The following is a 24,010-nucleotide window of genomic DNA, read 5'->3' on the forward strand; positions in this document are numbered from 1 at the left end:
AGAATAATCAATAAATTTTTATTTTTGTCCTTTAATTGAATTTATAGATTTTTGAGTTTAGAATATGTATCAGTATTAGGTTCAGAATAAACAATAGCTTTTTTATAAATAAAATAACGTATGAGAGTTCAGAATAAACAATAATTATTTTTATTTTTAATTGAATTTATAGACTTTTGAGTACGTATCAGCTTTTTAAATAAAAGAACAAATAAAATAAAATTTTAAACTTTAACATAATGACAGAAAATAAGAAAAAAAATAATAAAATAAACTAAAGTATCTTAAAACAATTCACTCAAATTACTATATATCTACTTCAAGACCTTAAACATCTAATGGTATGGCAAATTTAGATTTCAATTGATAAATAAAATGAAATTCTTGCAATTTAGTGCAAGCATGATCTATTTGATAATAGTTAAAATTTTAAATTAACCTTTAAAATTTTTCAATATCCTAATCTTAAATATAAAATTTTTACTAACTTAGATAATTTTGTGTGTTTACAAGTTTAATGCACTTTTTCGATTTTATATAAAATTTTAAGTTGATGCTTATTTCAATTACAAGGATAATATGTTATCAATAGTTTTATATTTAGATAGATGATAATTAATTATCAGATATTATATTACATATTAATAGTATTTAATTTTTTGTACTTTTTTTAAGTGATACTTTGTCTCCATATGTTACGAATTTAGAACAAATTTAAAAATAAAATAAAAAATAAAAACACAACCAACCTCAATTAAAATTGCTAAGTCAATAATAATGTTTGTAACATAAATATAAATCGAAGCAATTACATTTGACTTACTAGGATAAAGAACAAATCAAAATAAATCGTATTGAGAATATTCGATTTAGGATAGAGAACAAATCAAAATAAATCGTATTGAGAATATTCGATTTAGTACGGTGTCAAAATAATTCTAAACAAATAGCTGAAAATATTTCTTCCATGTAAATGGCTGGGTTAATAACAATATTTGTAACATATACTTATCCAAGTTCATTAGTAAAGAAAGAGTAAAATACCATTTAAAAATATGGTCTGTTAATGTTATAGATAATTTATTAATAGAATGATGATAGAAAATATGTAATAATATTTTATTAACTTTCTGATTAGTCTAAGATCGAGAATTTGATCATGAGTTGTATCAGCTCCTTAATGAATTATCTTTTAATTCAAAAAAATAAAATAAAATAAAATTTCACACTTTAGCTAGCGTAGTGACAGAGAGAAGAAAAAATAATAATAAAAGAGACTAAAGTATCTCCACAATTCATTCAAACTATTATATATCTACTCCAAGGCCTTAAACCTCCAATGGTACTGCAGTTTCAGGTTTCAAACGATTTAATCTAACAGTTCCAAGAATATACTCTGGCAACTCCTCCTCCTCCTTCGCCTGCAAATCAATTGATAAATAAAATGATATTATTGCAAGTGTTATCTATTTGATAATAGCTAAAATCTTAAATTAACTCTTAAAATCTTTCAATATCATGATTTTGAATGTAAAATTTTTACTAAGTTGGATAATTTTATGTTTTACAAGTTTAATATACTCTTTCGATTTAACATAAAATCTCAATTTTCTGCTTATTTCTATCACAAGGATAATATATTACGAATATAGTTTTATATTTAGATGGATGGCAATTAATTATTAGATATTATATTACGAATTAATAGTATTCAACTTCCTTTATTCTTTCTTCTAAGTTATGTTACGAATTTAGGATAAAATTTAAAAATAAAAAATAAAGGCACAACCAACCTCAATCAAAATTGCTAGGTCAACAACAATGTTAGTAACATATCCCAGAACAAGGCCGATGACACCCCTAGCCACAGAGGACGATCCAATGTCCACATCAATCTGCATGATACAGAAAATTACTTTTGGAAGTGACTAGGCAAAATATGAAAATGGAAGCAAAATTACATCAATGCCAGAGATCAATTTCAACAAGAATGTTGAATTGTGTGTCTCTCTTCTTGAGATAAGAGTGTGTAACAATGTTTTCTACGTAAAATAGCATAAGAACTTCATGGGCACACAAGACAAAACAATTATAACAGTGACCACACAGTAAACATATGAACATATGAATAAAGCAGAATGTTTAACTCAACATTTCTCCATAATTTTGAGAACCAACATAAAACTAATTTTCACTTCTTAACTTGACATGCCAATGCCACAGCCAAATTAATGATCATCAAATCATCATCTAAGTCCAGTGGTCATAGAGGAGAAAATGCTAAGGCTGGCCTTACCTCCAAAAAATTATCTTGTCTAAAGTATTTACATGTCACAGCTTTCCCTAACAAGCAAGCTTTTGTTCCAACGGCTCTCTTAACCATCCAATATCCCTGCATTCATTGACAACAGCTAGCTGCTCAACACTACCAAGCATCAAACAGGGTATATAACATTTTACAGTGAACCACACACCTCAACTATGCTTGGAATAAGTTTGAATCTTGAGTCCCGAAATGCATCACTTCCATTTACAAACTTAGCCAATAGAGAATCTTTATTTACAGGTCTATCAGCCGCAAAATATAGAACCAGACTATAGTTCGGTTTAGCAGGAACCTGATGTCGATGAAAGCAAAAAAAATCTTCTTGAGAAACTGATTTATAAGCATACACAAATTTATGATTTCAATCGAACACCATTTCAGAAAAAATCAAGCACTACATTAATGCTTCCTGAGTTATTCAACAGGAAAGCCAGTGAAGGCATCAAACATATTCCACTATAAACACCATATTTTTAAAGTTAATCAATTCTGCATTCAATGACATTGGCTTAAAATTATGGATTATCAACTATAGATACTTTCATGGTACGTATAGCTGGGGATGTGGGAGATTCACAATAGGCATATAGTTTCATGGTACCTAATAATGGCTTTTTTAAACACTCTTGAACACTTCTGCATTAAATGGATTTCACTTTGCAATAAAAAAGGAAAAAAATAATATCCATACCTGAAGATTAATGACAAGGATAAATGGAAGCTTTTTCCCAGCTTCCGACTGCAATTCAAAAGGGGGAACATATGAGAACAAGTTAATTGATAGTTTAGTATCTTAGCAGAAAGATTTATCAGCATGCCCAAACAAATCAAACATCTCTACTTAATAAAAACTTCGTTTTACCTGAACCAGACATCTAGGATGCAGAGCAATTTTGTCTACAGATTGTTCGACTGTGAACCAATCAACTGCTATGAGCCTCAAAAGCGGATCTCCTCCAACTACCTGCGTCATAAATTTCCATGTCCATAATATTCAGCCAAAACCAAAAAATATACAACAAAACTATGCACAAGCAGATAAAGATATATTTTAAAATATGTATAGTTCTTAAGTTGAAAGATATATTTGAATTCACATAATTGATTAGAGTTTACATGATCAATATGCATGCCCGGATGCCCCTCCACTGAAAGGACATCTATAGGTAGAAAGCTTAAGGACAATGAAGCACATGTACACCATAACAGCATTACTTATCATCCATGTAGACATACGAAAGTGTCCTTTCCCGCTGTAACCAACCAACTTAAATGGTCAACTCACCTTAGAATTATCTTTAAGATAGTTCTTTCCCCTGATCATAAATCCTTTTCCACTAGGAGAAGTCCAACAATTTGTGTCATTGTCATCCTTTCCTTCGTGTAAAGAACCACGCAAATCACTTGGGTTAATAGTGACAGGTGTAACATGGGGATCCAATTCTTCACTCAGAACAGGAGCTGCATGCCATAAGCAATTACATAAGAATGAACTTCTGAATGCAGAGAAGAAAATTGAAAATTTAGAGTTTGCATAAAGGTTAACTAGTTGCTTATGCCAAATTGCCTACAAAAAGGACCTAGCAAATAACAAAAAAACAAACGAAAAGCTGACCAGCAGTTCGCTTCAAAGCTAAGGTTGTGATGGCCCATGATACATTCTTTAGTTTGACTCTTGGCCCCTGACAAATTGAATACAGTGTCAAAATATGTAAAAGCTAAAAAAAATACTTTCTGTTCTATTACTAATCAATCGCATACAAACAGGACTTATTGCTGCTGCATACTACTTCTACAGTTGAAAGGTATAATCAACTAAAGTAGGAAACCTTTTCATAATTTTTATCATCATCATCATCACTTTCTTCATCTGACGATGATGATTCAGCAGCAATTGCATCATAAAACTCATCTTGCACTTCATCCTCATATTCACCACTGGAAATGGAACCATCAGAGCTTTTGGGATGTACAATTGTGGTGGCATATTCTTGATGTAGTATTGGATTGGCAGTGATATATTCCTTTAGACCTAAATCAATAATAATTAAGAACAATATAAATGCATCCAGAAGATTATTCACAAACAATTTGTTGAATTATACAAAGCATGCTAATAGCTCATAGCATGTAACTTTCTAAATTGTTTTCCTGAAAGAGTGAGCAACAAAACTAAATGATTAGTTTGGACCACTAATTATGATAATTGGATTCTTAGTCATAGTGATTCTAGACAATCCAAGCAGTAGGGAGCCATAAAGAGTGGACTGGTGATGAGAGGTTTAGGTAGTTTGTAAAAGATCATAACTATAGATTCAAATCTTAGTGCCATTGTTGTACCAGAGATATTAGATGTTAACAATAATTTGAATACTTTACCTGCCACTTGAGATAATAATGCATAAGGAACAGTCCTCTCAAATTTTGAGCACTGGCTTTTCTTCCATTGATGCCAGGAACTAGAGTCAACCTCCAAAGTATGGGTAACGAGACATCTTGGGCTATTCAATCCCATAGGTGTGTTCAAATTTCTAATTTCCCATGCAGATGCTGCATTCATAATACAACACATTGAAGAACAATGATCAGGGGCCTAAAAAGTACAGAAGTCAGAGGTATATTTTCTACTATACTCTTTCTTCCCCCTTGTCAGAGGATTCCCATAAAGTTCTGACAGTAGCAGAAGATTAAGAGAGTTTCTACCATAAGCAAGATAAACTATTCAGAAAGGAACAAGTATGCAGTTTTTATCTTACGATTAATTTTTGCACGTCGATATCCAGATCTTTGAGGCTTTTTCTTATGTATCGCCGGAAATTGTAAAATAGCTGCATGAATTAAATACATTGAAGACTTCAGCATATATTGTCCAGGTAAGTCAAAAAAAACATGGTTTCCAAAGAAATGCAAGAATCACCGCTGATGCTCAATGTTAATCAAGATTACAACCACCATAGTAATACAAAACCTCTGTGCTAAGTAACTGTAACATGTTTACATAAAATTAGTCATCATGATTCATGAAAGCATAAAATAAGAAATAACATTTCTGGAGCATTGATGCATTTTAATACATATCTTATAAAAGTCTTAGTCTCTCGAAAATTCCTCAGGCAAGCGAAAAGACATGATAACATCAAAATTTAAAACTAACAACAAAAGTAAATAAATTAACTCTTGACTTTGATCACAAAAAGAGCTTAAGCACATGATCACAATATCCGTATTCTTACTATATGCTCCATCTTGACCACGAAACCATTGCCTAGAGAAGACAAAATCCTGCTTTGAATGCCACCTGAGCAATCATGAATGCAGATTTTAAGTAAAACATGACTAAGTTAAAATAATTTTATTATAACTTGCTTTCTGTTCACTGATTGAAAAAGATTAATAAGGAAGAAATGCGATGTTAGTTAGCACATGAATTCATCAAAGTGAACTGCAGCATAGATTGACAAATAAATAAATAAAGTTAGCAAATTATGATATGAAGTTTTTATTAGCAAATTATGATATGAAGTTTCTAGAATTTAAGGAATCTAACAAAATTGAAGTATCAGTCACCAGGAAATCAAATTAGGCAGTGATAAGAACTTTTATTTTAAAGGAGGAATATAAAAAGTTAAACAGATTAGTAAGAATATTTTAAAAAAAAATAAAACAAAGATTTGATTATGTTGTGCCTTAAAAGCACAAGTTAATAGTAGAGTAATAAAAACTTTTTAAGTTTTTAATGTATTCAATTCATTGGAAATGTAAAGAAGTTATCTTTTCAATAACTTTTGGTAAAACATTTTCTTTTATGGTGCTTTCAAAAGTGTTCTTAGGACACATGTTAGCAAGACCCTAAAAAAGGGGGGGTTGGGGGATCTAGAAACAGAAATTTCAATGTTTGAAATTTAAAAAGATTAACACTAAATGATTACCGGGATAGATACTTAGGATCATATGTCCCATAAACAACATCGTAGTGTCCATCATAAGATTCCACCAGCTCCAAGTCACACATCAAAATATCCCACCTGCAGAAAACAAAAATTACAAGGGAGACTAATTTGCCAACATGTTGTCAAGACTCTCCACACATTCTATGGGCAACTTACTCATATCTTTGCCGTTGGTCAGTGTTCAAAATCACCTCAAAAACTGTATCAGCAGTTGCATCAATAACACCAACGGACTTTGCAAGAACACCCTTACCATTCTGCAAAGAACAAAATGAATGTCAAACAAAAGGAATCAGATTTATTTTTCTGTCCTACCAAAAGTGAATTAACACATGAAATTTCAATTGGTTTAAATGTGAAAGCAAGAAAATAATAAAAAATAAAAGAAGAAGAAGAAATCAGATTACCAAAGCTACATAGAAAGCACGTTCAAACAACTTGTACATTTACACAACTAAGAAAGGAATGTCAGATGGCTCATTGTTATGAAAGGGAAATTTTCAGGTTACAAAGAGACATGGTCAAGGCTGTTATTGACAATATAATACTATTTACAGCCTGGAACACAAAATCCATTGAATTTTTTACATATAAGGGACATCAATATGCGTGAAATGTACCCTATTGCCAATGGCTAAAAGAATAAAAAGGTAAAAATTACTTTGTGAAAATGTGATGATAACTCTGTTACAACTATAAAGGGTCACCCGAACTTGAAAATTTTTTCACACCAATCTTAAGCTTCATAGTTCATAGTAAGGAGAAAACAGAGTACTAGATTATCGTTGACAATTCTATTACCAGAAGAAATCAAGGGCATCCCAATTTGGTCAAGTAATGACATCAAAAGTTATTAAGAGCTTAGTTTCTAAGACTAACCAAATGCTAGATCACAAAGAAGAAATCAATATTTGACGTGGAACAACTGCACGTGACTTAATTCTTAAATCGGAGCAAGTTCCTTTTGCAATATCAAAAGTATATTAATACCAGGCTTTAGATGAGAGATCTATTTGATTCACAATAAAACATTCATAATATTGTTCCTAATCTTAACAATCCGGGTTCTGTAGTTTCTTTTGAAACAGCCAGATCCCAGCTGAGAATCAAGTATTTGATATTATAAGAATTAGCAACAAGTAAACTCCTGTTAGAATACAAACGTGAAGGCAAAGCTAGGGTTCCCTAGTTTCCCAAAAATATGTTGATAATTATCATTGACGGGCATTTACACCCCTCCCCAAATAAATGAATGCTTTACATACCTTGCGATCAGAAACATCCTCGAAGATTCTTATACCTGAAACCACAAACCAAAGGCATCAAGAGGAATAACAATAGATTCAACTATAATATTTTCTCTTATAACTAAAATGAACAAGAAATACAAGTAGGAATAACCATAAGCAGAAGCGTCATCATTTACGAGTCTAATAACCAAATCGTGCACCAAAAGCACAAAGATGTCATGGTTTTATTTGGTTATAACCTTTAGGATTCAAGGGATGTGTAACAACCCGACATATGATGCCTATAATAAATGAAACACCTATAATTAATAAAAGCCTTTATGGTAGATGCAATTTCGTAACACTTCAAGGAAATTAAGTTGCTACCTTGCAATTAATGACAGCTTTTGACCTTTTGATAAGAACTTAATGCAACAAGATTTTATTTTTCTATTCCAGATGAACGACAATTTCAGTAAGAGGCTACAGGAGCGCAGGATAGTCCCTCCAAAATTTCACTAATATACTCATTGAATTAATTGCTGGATTGTAATCCAGAGGACCCTGGCATACAAATCATCCTCCGCTCAAACCCCAAAGTTGGTGTTACCATTATAGATTATAGAGGGCCTTTAATTACAACAACAATTTATACTTGTTTAAATGAGAACTTTCTTACAGCTTCTGGATGTCTTCCAATTAAAGAATTTGATCAATATTAATAGATCACTGAAGGAAGAAATCAGTATTAGAGCAGCCAAAGTATGCCTTACTAGAAGTTTGAGGGACAAGAAAAAGTACCAGCTGTGGTAAGAACACATTTCCACTTGTGTGCTTCCAATGCATCTCCACTATCTCCTTCAAAAGCATCTGGCCTAACTGCCAACTTCGATGATTGGCGTAACAATGTCTCCGGGCCTGTCAGAATGAAAGAGCAAGTGTCATTTTGACTGTATATGAAGAGAAAAGAGAGAAGCACATGGATTCCGAGTAAAATATACAACCACTATTAGTTCTGAATCATACTTTCACAATTGCAAAACTTCTGGTGCATATCAACACTGAAAAAGATGTCTCTCTTTTTGAAATAAGAAACAAAAATAGATGCCCTATTACACTATGATAACCTTCAAAACATGTAATATGCCATGCAATACAAAACTTATCAATTCAATTATGTAGCTAGTGATTCAGAAGCACACATCGTGAATATTATTCACAAAACCGTGCATCTTTTTTACCTTGGCCAATTCTTATAAGCTTTCTCAATCCACGGGCATACCGCCTCACTCTAGGCCGATGTCCTTCAAGGTTGATCCTTCACAACATAAAGAGCAGGAAATAATCAGTAACTCAGTTTTTATGGTAAATCATCCAATACAAGGAAACCTTTAAGACATGCCACCAAATAATGATCCCAATATGCAGATATTTCATTAAGCATAATTGATGACCATGAATAATGTTAACTTGAACTGTATGCCTAATTGAATGACTTGAAACTTGAAAGTATTTATAACCATCATAATTCCAATATTTTATAACAAAAACCGAAAAAGTCAGACATTGAAAGATCAAAGAAGCAAAAGGAATCCCATGCCAATATTTATGATACAAATTCATTATTAATCATTAATACAGATTGCTGAATAGAAAATTCAACAACTGTTAATTCTATCAAATATCAGTAGAGTGAATTTCAAGTGAGGAAAAATCATACTCGGCCTCCATGTTTAGTTTGTCTCTAGCACTGCCTCCTTTTGACAGCTCATACTCAGCCTGCAGAGGGCATATCTCCAGTAAATTCAAAACACATGAAAAATATGGTAAATACCAACATAGTTGCTTGATATATAAATTCTTTTAACTAGCAAGGCAGACACTCCCAAAACCTTCATATGCAAGGAAAATTTATATGTTTGAAAAGTTCATAAGAGGAACTCTTATACAAACCCTCCCACAGAAATAATTTCCTGCCTCCGTTAGACTTGGGTTGTCAATGAAATCTTTGTGTTAAAACTGTAACCATCTTGTTTCTTTCTTATACCTGTTGTTTGGCATGATCAAATGCTTCTATCCATCCCCGAGCTTCGCCAGCTGTAGCACAAGCAATCTACAAAAGATATACATTATATAATCTTATTTCTATACTGTGAGGAGGATCGCTTATTCTCCTTTTTTCTTGTATTTTCTTCTTTGTCTTAATGAAATTCCAATGGGTTTTGAATCCCTGAAGCCTACATCAAGCTTATTACAAATTTACAATGGATCAGGCACTTATTTTTTCCAGGATATTAACAAATTACACTAGCTGAGTAGCAGTCCACCTGAAAAAACTGGGAGTAAAGCAATTTACACCAGTTATAGGTGAAATAATTTATGATACATAGAGCTTTGGTACGGGTGCTGTCTACTTTTTTTATATAATAGTATGAAAGCAACTAAATCATGTTTTCTCCAAATAGTATAACTTAGCCCCGAAAAAATAGTGTTACAAAAAGCTGCTATACTTGTTAAAACATATGTTCCATAGCAAGTAGGACCAACAATTACTAGAATTCAAAATTACAACTTACTTCTCCCTTTTTGGCCTCATCTAATCTGTTGTAAAACCTTAAAACGTAAACATCCTGGGGAAAAAACAAAAAGTATTTAGCTTCTACCAAATTTACAAAGTAGTAATTCATATCCATGAAAACCACATAATAAAATCGTAGTAAAATGAACCTCACAGAGTATGTTCCTTCAGAACCAATGTCAAATCAGCTTAAGCAAACAAATGCATATGAACTTACCCCATTGTTGACCTTCCGACGGCCTAGCTCCTCCACCATTAGTGTGGGCCCAACAACTCCCTGCCTGATGGGTTTCTGGACAAAGAATAATTTCAACATCAAGAAACAGGCGAAAAATGGGGGACGAAATTGAAGAAAGGTGGAAAGTAGGCAATGAAATTGGGTGCGTGTGAAAATACTAATCTATAAAAATTCATAAAAGATCATTGAAACCAACCTATATGCATGTTCAACTGAAATCACTAATTCGTTGTAATCTATCAAACAAAACGAAATTTCATTAGCACATAAAAATGTGAGGAGCAACAAGAGCTGGCTCAACTGGTAGGATTAAACAACATCAACAAAAAGACATGGGAAGCTGAGTAGGTTCATTGTAGTTAAGTGGCCTAGTCAGTTGGGTGTTCCCATGAAAATGTGCAATTGATGACAGAAGCTCAAATTCTTAATGCTGTTAACTAGTCAAACATGCTCCATTTATCCTTGTAATCCAGCACACCAGTCAACTCTAGAATTTCACTCACAAATTCACGCTACGAAAGTTCCACACCCTCTAATGCCAAAAGCCGGTGCTGATCCTAGTTGTAATCTATTTCAAGTGACTCTTGCAAGTTTCTTTTAGCTAAATAGACAAATCAATCATAAGCTTCAAGAGTTGTTAAACATTTTGCAATATACAATCAGAATAATTAAACACCAGGAAGTTTCAATTTCTCCATCCAAAAATGAGCAGCAGCATTGACTAAGATTACAAAGTCTCAACAAGGAAGTACAGAGTACACAAAAGAAAACAAAGCATAAGCAGCAGAAAAGAGAGAGAAGAGCATTACAATGCCAGGGTTATCGTGAGGATCACGCTTGTACATGAAGACATTCTTGCCCCTAATGAAAAGGAATCGGAGGTGACAGTACTCGTGACCAATGGAATTAACTCCAAGGTGATAAACCCAACCGAAATACTCGAACATCCCTTTCTCATCGCTGCTGCTCCGCTCCGAACCTCCGCTACCGGACTTGTTCAACGCCGAAGCAGCTGCCTCCATCAAATCAAATCAAATCCAGCAGCAGTGACTGTATAGAACCAACTCCTACAACAACAGATCCTTGAAGGCGCTGATTTCAACTTCGATTAATTGTTTTTTTTTTCTTCTGAATATTAATCAGCCTTTATTTTTTCCGTTGAAGAACCTTGTTGGCAGACGCAGCAAGGTTGGGTCCCACAGTTGAGCAGAGCGTCAAAGTCGAAGATGGTTTGTCATATCGTATTCGTAAATCATATCTTCTCATCTACTACTCAGTAATCGCATGGTCAATGCGCTGGACACGCCATGCTCCATGATTCTCTCTCCATTGTTCTTTCTACTTGGGCATTTGGACGGTGACTCCTTATGCTTCTTTCCTGTCTTTTTCTCCTCCTCATATAAATATTTGTATTTTGGTACTTTGGGTTAGTCAATACATTACATTGAATTGTAATTCATTCTAGTCTCTAGAATTGCTGGAACTGAAAATAATAATAATAATAATAACAAGAATTAAAAATACTCGCCTATAACTCAAATGATATAATTTTTTTATATTTATCTAAAAATCATCAATTTAAATTTCATTTGTAACTTAAAAAAACATAATTAAAAATAATAAAGCAAAAACTTCATTTATATAAATGGCTCTATTACCACAATAGGTCAAAGTGTACCACTCTTTATACAAGTGACGAATGGCACTTAAACAAATCTTTTATTGAAACATTTAAAAAGTTATTTAGAAGGTTAAAAAATATTAATTTTAGATTATTTTTTATTTTTGTCACTCGATTAAACGTAAATTACCACAAAAAAAGTCACTTAAAGTAAAAATTATTAAAATTTTAAAAATTAAAAATATCTTATTTTTAATAAACACAAAAATCTCATTAAAAGTTGATTTATATATGAAGTCACTATTATTCGAATGTCTTTTTATATTTTGTGCAACTTTTTAAAATTATTATCTTTGAAAAAAATATCATTTTTGAGATTCAAAATATGATTTCTTTCTTTCATCGATCATTTTATAGAAAAAATAATTTTTTAAAATAATAAATTGACATTTTTTCTTAAGATAGAAGTTTGATTCGAATTTATAATTTGTAGATAAATATAAAAAAATTATATTATTTAAACTATGATTCGTTAGTAATAAATTAACCGTTTATTCATACATTAAATTAGTAACTAAATTGTTAACTTTTTTTTTTCATGGTTTGTAATTATTTAATCATTTAACTGTACAAAATTGAAATTTATTAGTTAAAGTTAAACAAGTAAAGTTTGTTAGTCAAAACTTGTCTATGTCATTTCATAAATGCTATTTCGTCAAATCCAAAATAGCAAACTATCTAATAAATTACCAAATACATAAGCGGGAGGCATATATGGCTTGATATGCTAGATTTAAAAGTTCATTTATATTTTAGGATTTATGTATGATATGCCTTAAGGATATAGATTAAAATTATAAATTAAAATTTTTTATTAAAAATAAAAAAATTAAATTTTTAATATATTTATTTTATATCTATAAAATAAAAAAATTTAAGTTTGTTTATTAATAATAAATTTATTATGGATCCTAAAGACATATTAAAAATATTTGTTAACAAACTTTATATTTTATGTAGAATTTCATATTTGTTGAATAGTTAACTATTTTGAATTAACCAACTAGCATTTATGATTATAGTTGTACATTTTGAACAATTTATAGAACAATTTACCATAAAAAATGGTCTATCAGATAAATAAAAGTTATAGAACTATTTTATACATTTTTTTCATGGAATGAAAATAAAATTTATGTAAATCCCTGTTTCTATATATTTTTTAATATACTTTATTTCTGGATGTACTATGTAATAATAAGATGTGGGAGTTTTTTACTTAAATAAATTGTATGGGAGTCAAAATTACCTGATTTCTCTAAAACGGATCTTGCAACGTGATTATCCTCTTGGTATTATTATATAAATCGTCTTAGGGTGCAGACGTGAATCATCTCAGCCTAGGACGATTAATGCATGAATTTGTAAGACAAATTAAGCGTAAATCGTGCCATGGTCTCTAGGGGTTAGAAGAAGACTATAAATCGTTTCAGGTTGGTAGGTTTCACGTGTTCATAGGCTAAACCTCATTGGGCTGCCACGATTTATACCTTATTGAGACCCTCTTCAGCCTGGCGCGATTTATGTGTTGGTTCGTAATATTAACTGGGTTGGGACGATTTATGCCCAAGTTAGTAACCTTAAGGACGATTTACACAGGCAGAAACTCTATAAATGAAGGAGTTTCAAACAGATGAAACACACGTGACATTTGTTAAGGGTGTGAGAGATGGCGGAGAGTATTTTCTTGTTAGTGCATTACCGGAAAAAAATTGATGAAAACACAAGTGAGGGTGTAACTTTTTCTAGCAAAAAGCAGATAGGTGTGTTTATAACTCCGTCAACGACATTTATGGATTTGCACAGTAATATATTATATAAGGCTAGAAAGTGTGGTAAAAAACGTGTGAAGCAATTATTTTTTCGTATTCCAGCCCAGTTATTAACTTGGGCATAAATCGTCCCAACCCAGTTAGTGTTACGAACCAACACATAAATCGCGCCAGGTTGAAGAGGGTCTCAATAAGGCATAAATCGTGGCAGCCCATTGAGATTTAGCCCATGAACACGTGAAACTTACCACCCTGGGACGATTTATAGCCTCCTTCTAACCCTAGAGACCCTGGCACGATTTACGCTTAATTTGTCTTACAAGTTCATGCATTAATTGTTCTAGGCTGAGATGATTCACGTTTTATATAATTCTCTGCACCCTAGAACTATTTATATAGTAATACCAAGAAAGTAATCACGTTGCAGAATCTGTTTCAGGAGAATCAAGTAATTTTGACTCCCATACAATTTATTTAAGTAAAAAATTTTAAGATATTGTGCTTCATATTTATCTACTTATACTCTATATAAAAAGAAATATGATTATTTTTAATTTCTAAAGTTTTAACTCAAAATTACTTATTTAAAAAATAAAGTATTTAATATCTTAATTCTTTTAATGATTATTTATTTTTCTGAAGTCTTCTTTAAAATTAAGATAAATTTAGATTTAAGTGTGAAGTCCAAACATTTTTTTATCAAATTTTTGACCTGTGTATCAGTCTAATGTTTTGTTTGTTGTCCTTGTCTAAACGGTAAGAATATTTATACATACTTATGTTAACAAAAAAATTTAATAAAATTAGATGAGATTGAATTGAAAAAACACTTATATAATAAGATATTTATATAGTAGTATAGAATTTTATCATTTTAGAGATGACTCTTAAAAATTATGAATGATTATTTCTCTAGCAGAGTAAGAAAAAAGTCTTAAATTTATTTTTCTCAAATCAGATTGATTATTTTTTTTTTTCGGTTTACTTAAATGGTATCTCTCGATTCGACGGGTTAAGGACTAATTCATCGCGAATCTGAACTCTATTTAAAAATCTGCAGCTATGAATCTTAAGCATCGATAAATTTAATGTTATTAGGCCGATTTTAACAGATCCAATATTAAACGTAGTTTGCATGACAAAAATGAAGCGGATCAAACTTATATTACGTAAGTTAAGATATGAATGTTTATTATTCTAATTAATTCTATTTTTATTATTGCTAATCTCCTAATTATTATATTATTGAATAATAAAGAGATGTATATATTTGGATTTAAAATTTAGCTAGGCTAAGTAGTGAATGAATTTTTTAAATATTGTATGTGTATATAATATGGATAAATTTATAATAATTAAAATTAAAAATTATCTAATCCATTTGATAAAAAAAATGTACAGGTAAAGCATCAAATATTTTTCGTCCAAGTTATTTTTTCCCCTTCTTTTTTAAAGCTATTAAGACTTCCTGCATTATATGTGATCGGTCAATTTATATCCTATGTCTATATATAATCAAATCTTCGTTCTTAAGCAATCTTCTTAGTCTTACGAAAGTTATTTCCTTAAGTATATACACTATACACAGACGACTCATTTTGCAAAGGAACCATATGTCTCAATCAATCCATTACTTTTCTTTAATGTATGGAGCGAATCCAGTGCAATTAATTACTTAATGAGATTGGTTACTTAGACAACTTCTACTAAAAAAGTATACTACTAAGTTTTGGAGATAATTAAAAAAAGAAAATAATAATAATAATAAATAGGTAATGAGTGTAGTTATTTTGTTTGTGTAGGATTTGGGTTATTAAATAGAATTTTTGATAATATAATTACATCAAATTCAAAGGATTTTATGTAAAGCAATTTTCACAAAATAACAAAATTTGTGGTTGTTTAAAATTAAAGACAAAAAGAAAAAGATAGAGGAAGACAAATTTGTCTTCATAGACCTTGAATCCGGATGCAACTACTTGCGAGGCAGCAGAGCCTCGGCTGCCGGACGGGATTGTTTTTTAAGCAGCCGAAATGAATGAGCAATGGGCTTCGGTCGATTTTTGACACTGTAAAGAAAAGGATTAAGAGGCCCAATATGAAAAACGCAAAAGAAGATAAACACAGCTGTTTGTCCACGTTCCCACGCAAAGGATAACCCTTTACCCGAACCGCCTAACCGTCCTTGCTCATATTCTTGACACGTGTCCATAAATTGGGTCAAGAACAGGGTAGGATGGTAATTTGAGTTAAAGAACAAGCCCGTTAATAAAACATTGAACCTGTCAAATTGCCAAACACCCAAGCAAACCCACCACACCCCGCCAGCAAGGTCGGTTGCCTCGGTTCATGCAAACGCGAATAAACAGTTTCGTTATCTCCCCTATAAATACTCCGAATTCCGTTTCCACCCTTCTCATAATAGAAACTCCCGTTTTGCTATCGCTAACTAATTCCGTACAAACTATTTTCATTTTCATTTTCTCTTCATTCTTTCTCTCTCCATTCTGTTGGAAATGGGAACAGCAATTCTTCGTTCCCACGATTGCCTTCCAGGGCGATTTCGCAACGACGCTTTGGCCCTTGCCACCTCACACGTTAGATCTCCAAGATGTTTTAACAACCCTAACCCTAACGTCAATTTCTCCTCCCACCAGAACCGCCGCCGGAAGCGAAGTCCGGTGAACAACCATCAAACCATTCGCCATCGGTCTGGCGATCGACCGGCAAAGAAAGTTCCGGCCGCCGCGAGCCTTGTATCTGGCCAAGTCAAGATCCTCAAGAGAGGCGAGAAATGGATCCCGGAGAATAGACACATAGAGGCTCGGGCTAAGAGCGTTGATAATTTGGATCTGTTGTTAGGATCCACAAATCGGTTAGGTCCGGATCCGGTTATGGTGCAGAGGCAGATCATGGTTCCGGTTCCGAAGGATGTGATCTACGCCGGATCGGCGTTTGTTGCGTCTCCGCCTCCGAGCTCCGTTCCGGTTCCCGCATTTTTAGGGAAGAACGGTGCCGCCACGAGCGATCTAAGGCGGTTGCTTGGCCTTGATCTGGAATAATCAAAGATAGGATCTGCGATGCGGTGCTGTACTCGGTGGATTAGTTGTTTGTTTGCAGTTTGGTTTTACTTTTCTTCCTGCGTAGATGTCTCGACGCGCTTCCTTTATTTTTTCAAGAGGACAAGCCGTTGAGGGCGAGGAAATGAAGAAAGTGTTAAAAGCAAAGCAAAGCGAAGGTTACCTCTCATAGGGATTGAAAGGAAATGTTCGATGATGATATTCATAGATGATTAGTCAATTAGCTAGTGTTAGTTCTACAAGTTGAATTTGCAAGGGTTGAACGAAAGTATGATTCTCTTGTACATTCCTATAGTATCGTAATGTGCGTCTGATCTAGAATTTGGATTTAGGTTGTCCCTACCTGTGTGTTCGTTTTCTTCCTCTTTTTTTTCTTCTTCAAAAATGTTAGGAGGTTGGTTGTATTGTGTTGTTCTCCTTCTATTATTACCTATGTAGCTATAGAATTTCATAGTGTAATTCAATAAAATCTCCTTGCATTCTGCAGAGCGTTGTTATTCTGATTCCAATTTTTATGGTAGGATTCGAATGTTTATTTTGCGACTCGGCCAAGAAATCAAGCATTTTCACTAATCTACCACTTCGCGATTTCGCCTTTTTTGTTCAACTAAATAGCGCTCTAGTTTTGCGCTTTACTTGTTTACATCACTGTAAATAGTAAGCTTTGTTGGTTTGAAAGAAATGGTCATATTTACGCTGCAGCAGGCAGGACCCTTTTCCAGAACCAGTGTCTTCTCCACATGAATGTCATCTCTTCAATGGGGATGCCCTTGGTTTCAGGTAGGAACACAGAGACGAATAAGGTCATAATGGTAATCCAGCCAGCAAAGAACAGGAAGATCCCGAACTTGAATGAACAGAGGAGGGACAGAAATGCCTGAGCAATTATGAATGTGAAGAGAAGGTTCACAGAAACTGTGATGCTCTGCCCTGCTGATCGGATCTCCAATGGAAATATCTCGCTTGGGACTGTCCACCCAAGCGGGCCCCATGACCATCCGAATGCCAGAACAAACAAGCAGATCACAACTACAACTAATATTGAGAAGCCTTTGGACAGTTCTCTGTTGTCTCCAAACTTGACCCCCAAGATTATGGCAACTATAACCTGCTCATGTGAAAAATCAAAGTATACTCGAGTAAAACATTTGTTATGATCATCACTTCGCGATACCGTTATCAAGTATATGCTGCTATGTTAACTACTTGAATAATGCATTGTTTCAGCTGCTATTGTTAGTTCTCTGGATCATGTAATAAAACTACATTTATAACTACCAATAGAATTTGCAACTATTGATCTTTTCATTGATGGTTTAGAATTTAGATATTGCACTTTGTTATATAGACAGATATTTGATTACCTGACATGTAATCATTTGTATTCCACCACTGATGAGTAGGGGTCTCCTCCCAAGTCTATCCACTGTTGCTATTGATATGAATGTTGAAGAAGCAAGAACTCCTCCTGTCAAGGCTGAGGAGTAGAGAGATGCTGCTCTGCCAAACCCCATGGTTTGAAATAGCACTGGAGCATAAAATAGAATGGAGTTAATGCCAGTTAGGATCTGGAATGTAGGCATGAAGATTGCCATTACCAACTCTGGCCTGTATCTCTTTTCAAGGATGTTCCTGAAGGGGTGCTTTATTGAGCTCGCCAACTCGCTAGCATCGACCATATCTTGGAACTCTGCATCAACATCATCTGTTCCTCTGATCTTTTCAAGTAGCTTCCTTGCTTTTTCTGTCAATCCTCTATTTACTAAGCTGTTTGGAGTGTCAGGAAGACATATACCTCCCCCAGTCATCAAAAGTGCTGGTACTGCAGCCAGGCCGAGAGATAGCCTCCACCCCCATGGTTTAATATTCTGTGTTCCATAATTGACCATATTGGCTGTGAAAATCCCAAAAGTGGTTGCTACTTGAAACATCATGTTAAGGCCTCCTCGAAGATGGGTTGGCGCCATCTCTGACAAATAAAGTGGAACAGCCTTCGAAATACCAGGAAGATAGACAATGTAATGTAAGCCCCAAGATACAATATTATCTTCTAATTCAGAAACAATCTCGATAACCATTATATGTTCTATTAGTAAATGGTTTATTCTCTTAAACATCCTCCTAATTACTAAACAGTGGAAGAATTGATTGATTTAAGATTTGATGACACTCGAAGTACTTAAGAGAGTGTTAGGAACATGTTTAGAATGTTATGTCATTTACTCATGTTCCATCACACTAACTCTCTTCCATGAACTTTCATAGACTTTCATAGAGATTAAGATAATTAATATTTAAACTTACCCACTTTTCAAAGCCATTTTATGTTGGTATTGGCTAAAGCTTGCTTTGAATTGGAATCATATGGTTGCTGTTTTCTAAGCACCCCAATGATGTAATTCAACAAAGCTAGTATTTGCACAAGAAATCAAGAATCAATCACAATTCACAAGTTGAATAATTTTACTACCTGATTTCCAAATCCAATGCCAACACCGAGCATAATCCGGCCTATGATAAGCATTACCAGATTAGCAGCTGCAGCATTTAAAGCTGATCCAATGAGAAAGCTCATACCGCCACAAATGATACTCATACGGCGTCCATACTTCCTAGTAACCGGAGATGCTATCAAGGATGCAACTAAACCAGCAATGTACAGAGAAGAGGTAAATGCAGCAAGCGCCTGACTGTTAAACTTGCAGTAGTTGTTTTCGTGTGCGTGCATTTTCTGCTTGTATACATCAGGGAAGAATTTCTGAAGAAAGTCATCCATAGAAGTAACTCCTCCTGTTAAGCAGCATGCATCAGAGAAGTCTTCTTATGTGACTGAAAATCATGCTTATTTACATAATCTAATTTGTAAAATGAAGAAGAATATGAACCATTCAAGAGGGAAAGGGAATATTTTACAGGTCCAAAATCCAAATGGCTATCAAAGGAATAGCATAACAGTGTTGGCCTGTCATGATTTCTACATAAGCCTTAGATTTGTTCAGATGCATTAGTTAGAGTTCTTCATACATTTTTTTCTCTCTGCTTCTCTCAATTGGATAATAGAAGTAGACAGAATTGCTTACATGTCAAATAGAAACGGAGCCTAATTGATTATTGAATTAATTTGTCAAACAAATCTAGTCTTTTGAAAATATTGGATGATAGTTAATGTTTTGATACACTAACCTAGATAATTATTAGAAAAATAATAATAATCAAGAGTGCAGATAGAGAACCACATGAAATTTTTGCAATCCTGAGTCTGCAAGGTACAATCTCATTTCAGCAGCATAAATTTGATGTCCCCATGTGGTGAAAAAAGAAAAAGTATCTAAATTTTGATTTAGATAATGGATTCTAGAAGAAACTGAACCTAAGGGCGATTAAAACTATGAAATGATGAGAACTATTATTTAGATTTTGATTATGGAAGAACCTGAAATTCCAATATCATAGCCAAAGAGAGAGCCTCCAGTGGCAGCAACAATGCATGTTATGATGACATAAAGTGTGACCCGTCCCTTATATTGTTGTGCCCTCTCCTTAGCCACAGAATCTGTTGCAAAAGATCCACCTGCCATTTCTTCACCTCTCTTGAGTCTTCTTCTCTCAGAGAGAAATGAACAATACTTTTTTTCAATGAATGAAGGTCTTTCATACTCATGCTGCTTGAATTTTATAAAATAAGGAAATTCCTGTAGATAAGAACCAAAGAGTTTTATCCAACAAAGACAACTATTTTGATTGCGAAATCATTAATTGAGTTATGTTAAGTTATTAACTCGTTGACTTGTGTGAAAAGATGCTGTGCTTTCGATGACCGATATTTTGTTGTAATAAAATCTTTGATTAAGTGGTTGAAGCCAAACAAAACTGTCCTGTTATAGTAAATAATATTCAAAACGTTATTATTTTCAATTAAAATTTTTAAATTCAAACAAAAAAGTTACTATGTTAATTGAAAAATAACTTTCTAAAGTTTTATTTAATTTATATTATGCACAATAATAAAAGAGTGGATACCTCACCCGATCCTGACAATTATCTTTAAAAGACAACAAGGTCCCTAAGAAAAAAAATATGTAATATTCTTTAAAAAAATGTGTGTTTTTAAAGATAATAAACAAGATAGCATAATTTTATGCTTAGTTATTTGGTTTTTGTTTTAAGGAAATATTTTTTATTGTTCATATATTTTCTGATTTTAAGAATTCTAAAAGATTCCATTTCTCTTTTTCCTTTTGTATTCAACAAGTTCATCAATACATCTAGTCATCAAATATTAAATTGATGGACTTTCCTGATGAATTCTCTCATTTTCCCTGCACGTATCAAATTCTCTCGTTTTGATAACGTTGTCGATTTGGCTACTTTTAATCTGAATCAGAATCTATTAATCTAAAGGCCACTTTTCTTATGTGTATATACTATATACTAGAACAGTAGCTTTGTATAGATTCTAATTTCTAAGTTTGTCGAGGATGCCATTGCAAGGGATAGTGCTGAACCCAAAATAGAATTAGGAATATACGGTTTTTCTTTTTTAACAGGTCATTGTATCTGTTTTTGTTTTTTAAGTAACGCTATCTAAATTAAATGGAACCATTTAGATAGACATTAAAACGTGTTTTTTAAAAATATTTTTTAATAATTAAAATTTAACACATATAATTAATTAAATCGTGTTATTTTTATTAAAATTAGGCTAAACAAAATAATTTGACCGAAAAAATGATGAATTAAATTTTGATTTGGTCTAAATTAATATTATTTTTTATAAAAAATAACTACAATACACTTATTATAAAAAATAACTAAAAATTAATATATATATATATATATATATATATTAATTTAAAAAATTTAAAATTAATTAGGTAAACCTAATTAAAACCTATAAAAACCTTCTTCTTTCCTCTCGCGTTAACCTACTCACCTCCAACAATCACATACAAATCTCTCTCTTACCAATGCTGTTGGAAGCGCCAGCGACTTCTATGCTCTCCGCGATGCCCTTAACACAGAACCCCTACCAACATTGAAGTGCGGAATATTCTTCCGTTTTGCGGAATATTCTCCCGTTCACGAACCTATACAGAAGAGTAAAAGCATGAGATCACAGGATCTTTGATGAAAGTGAAGACAAATACCGTTACGGTTATTACTGTACCACGAGCCCAACCACGTCCAAAGGAGGCGAATTGGATTCAAGAGCTTCGACGCCAATTTGAAGGCAGTGGCGGAGGGCTTCCTCACAGGGCTAGCGGCGGTCATGTGGCAGTGAACGGGAGATGTCGCGAGCACCGCCATGAATAGCTATAGTCCAACCCATCGCAGCTTTTTCTTTTTTATTTTTATTTATTTTTAGTGTTTTTTATTTTTAAATTTTATTAAAAAAAGTGAAAATAATAAATTTTTATTTTTATTTTTATTTTATGTTTTTTTTGTTGCAGATGTTGCTCTCTGCGTTTTGCGATATTAGGTGCAGTTTTGATGATTAAAGAGACTGCAAACTACACAATTATAGAATTATAAAAAAAATATGAGTAATGCTAGGGAACCAAAAGGGTATCAGCCAAAAATCAGCCAAATATCTCTGGGTGAATTTAAAATTTCTACGAGTTAATATATATGGATGTTCCTTCTGCTAAGTATTAGAATGTTTCTTTTTCATGCTAAATAGATGTTCTTTTATATATTTTTCGAATTTTTTTGTATTACAAATGTAAATGTCTCTATTTCTTTAAGAATTTTATAATTTTTTTTTAAATTTTATAAATATTTAATTATTTTTGCTAAAATATAACTGAATATTTCTTTTGTTAAGTGTTAGAATGTTTTTTTTTTATATTAAATGAATGTTTTTTTTTAATAACACCCGTAATGACCATACTTCATACTCCCTAAAAACACAATCTTCAGAATCCACACTCTCCCTTCAACTATGACCAAATTGATCCAATATTCTAACCGGCTTTATCGGCTTCCTATGCACCAATTTCCTGCACCGTTGATGACACCCTCACCAAACCATGCACCATAGGGTTGAATTTTGAAACGAAGGTGATGAGGAGTTCTGTGATCCCAGGAGAGATTTTTGGTTTTTTTTCACATATTAGTCAAGGAGTGATTTGGTTGAACACGGCAATTAATAACAAAATTTGAAAATTAAATAAAATTAAATTAATTAAGTAAAATGTGATTTTGTTTATTTTTTGGCTGATTCACTTTTTGTTCCACATACTTTTCCAAAAAATATTCATTTAATATGAAAAAAAAACATCCTAATACTTAACATAAAAAACATCCAATTATATTTTAGCAAAAATAATTAAATATCTATAAAATTTAAAAAAAAATAAATTCTTTAAAGAAATAAAGACATTCACATTTGCAATACAAAAAAATACGAAAAATATATAAAAGAGTATGAAAAAAAACATTCTGATACTTAGCAGAAGAAACATCTATATATATTAATTCGTATAAATTTTGAATTCACCAAAAATATTTTGGCTGATTTTTAGCTAATACCCTTTTAATTCTTAGCATTGCTCAAAAAATATACGTTTTAGGCCTCTTTATGGCTCCCAAATTAAATTCGTATGTTACTAGATTGGCGGTGACATGCTTAGCATGTGCATAACAGTTTTCCGTGGTAGGTTTATCACATCCTTTTTATTCCGGTGGATTAAGATTGCCAAAAATGAAAACTTTTGATTGGGAAAACAACACACTCTAAAGCTACCAAGTACCAACCAATGCATTTTATAGAGCAGGGCCGATCTAAATTAAATCATTTATTTAATTCTGTTTAAATTAAAAATTAATTAAAATCGCATTAATTTAGATTTAATTGAATTTTATTTTTTGTAAACTGTTGGATTGGATCGTATTTTAGATCTACTTTTTATAACTGATCCAATCCAATCCAAATCGCACAATGTGCTATAATATTATTATTTTATTATTATATTTATAACATATTTAATTTGTTATGCATTTTTTTATTATTCATGTATTATTATTATTATTTAATAAATATTTTATGTTCAAAATGTTATTTATTTATTTATTCTAACTAACCTATAATTTTATTTCTATTGTTATGTTATCGTTAGCTTTCTTGTTATGTCATTGTTAATTATTTAAAATTTGA

The 24,010-nt window shown here is 32.4% G+C and overlaps 3 protein-coding genes across 4 annotated transcripts; 1 reads left to right on the plus strand and 2 right to left on the minus strand.

Annotated features, from left to right (window-relative positions):
- Positions 1–1,163: 1,163 nt before the first annotated feature.
- Positions 1,164–11,704, minus strand: LOC107458798 (protein ENHANCED DISEASE RESISTANCE 2). Of its 2 annotated transcripts, none has more exons than XM_016077005.3 (22): positions 11,131–11,704; positions 10,301–10,375; positions 10,082–10,135; positions 9,553–9,618; positions 9,226–9,284; positions 8,747–8,823; positions 8,307–8,423; positions 7,542–7,576; positions 6,433–6,533; positions 6,256–6,351; positions 5,560–5,624; positions 5,083–5,154; positions 4,706–4,876; positions 4,156–4,358; positions 3,942–4,008; positions 3,612–3,787; positions 3,189–3,290; positions 3,018–3,065; positions 2,475–2,618; positions 2,297–2,392; positions 1,794–1,895; positions 1,164–1,421 (listed from the first exon to the last, which is right to left on the minus strand). In XM_016077005.3, the coding sequence occupies exons 1-22, from the start codon at positions 11,341–11,343 to the stop codon at positions 1,329–1,331; spliced, it is 2,232 nt and encodes a 743-aa protein (XP_015932491.1). In that variant the 5' UTR covers positions 11,344–11,704; the 3' UTR covers positions 1,164–1,328. The 2 variants fall into 2 exon arrangements, with proteins under 2 accessions (XP_015932491.1, XP_052116134.1); XM_052260174.1 differs by lacking the exon at positions 11,131–11,704 and adding an exon at positions 10,518–10,536.
- Positions 11,705–16,088: 4,384 nt separating this feature from the next.
- LOC107458790 (uncharacterized) lies at positions 16,089–17,340 on the plus strand. The gene has a single exon (XM_016076998.3). The coding sequence runs from the start codon at positions 16,291–16,293 to the stop codon at positions 16,834–16,836; it is 546 nt and encodes a 181-aa protein (XP_015932484.1). The 5' UTR covers positions 16,089–16,290; the 3' UTR covers positions 16,837–17,340.
- A 77-nt stretch (positions 17,341–17,417) lies between these two features.
- On the minus strand, positions 17,418–20,538 carry LOC107458783 (sugar transport protein 7). The gene is made up of 4 exons (XM_016076990.3): positions 20,288–20,538; positions 19,325–19,644; positions 18,219–18,845; positions 17,418–17,962 (listed from the first exon to the last, which is right to left on the minus strand). Exons 1-4 carry the CDS (start codon positions 20,430–20,432, stop codon positions 17,546–17,548), a joined length of 1,509 nt encoding a protein of 502 aa, XP_015932476.1. The 5' UTR covers positions 20,433–20,538; the 3' UTR covers positions 17,418–17,545.
- Positions 20,539–24,010: the final 3,472 nt, after the last annotated feature.

This window comes from Arachis duranensis, chromosome 1 (genome assembly GCF_000817695.3).
Source record: "Arachis duranensis cultivar V14167 chromosome 1, aradu.V14167.gnm2.J7QH, whole genome shotgun sequence".
NCBI lineage: Eukaryota > Viridiplantae > Streptophyta > Magnoliopsida > Fabales > Fabaceae > Arachis > Arachis duranensis.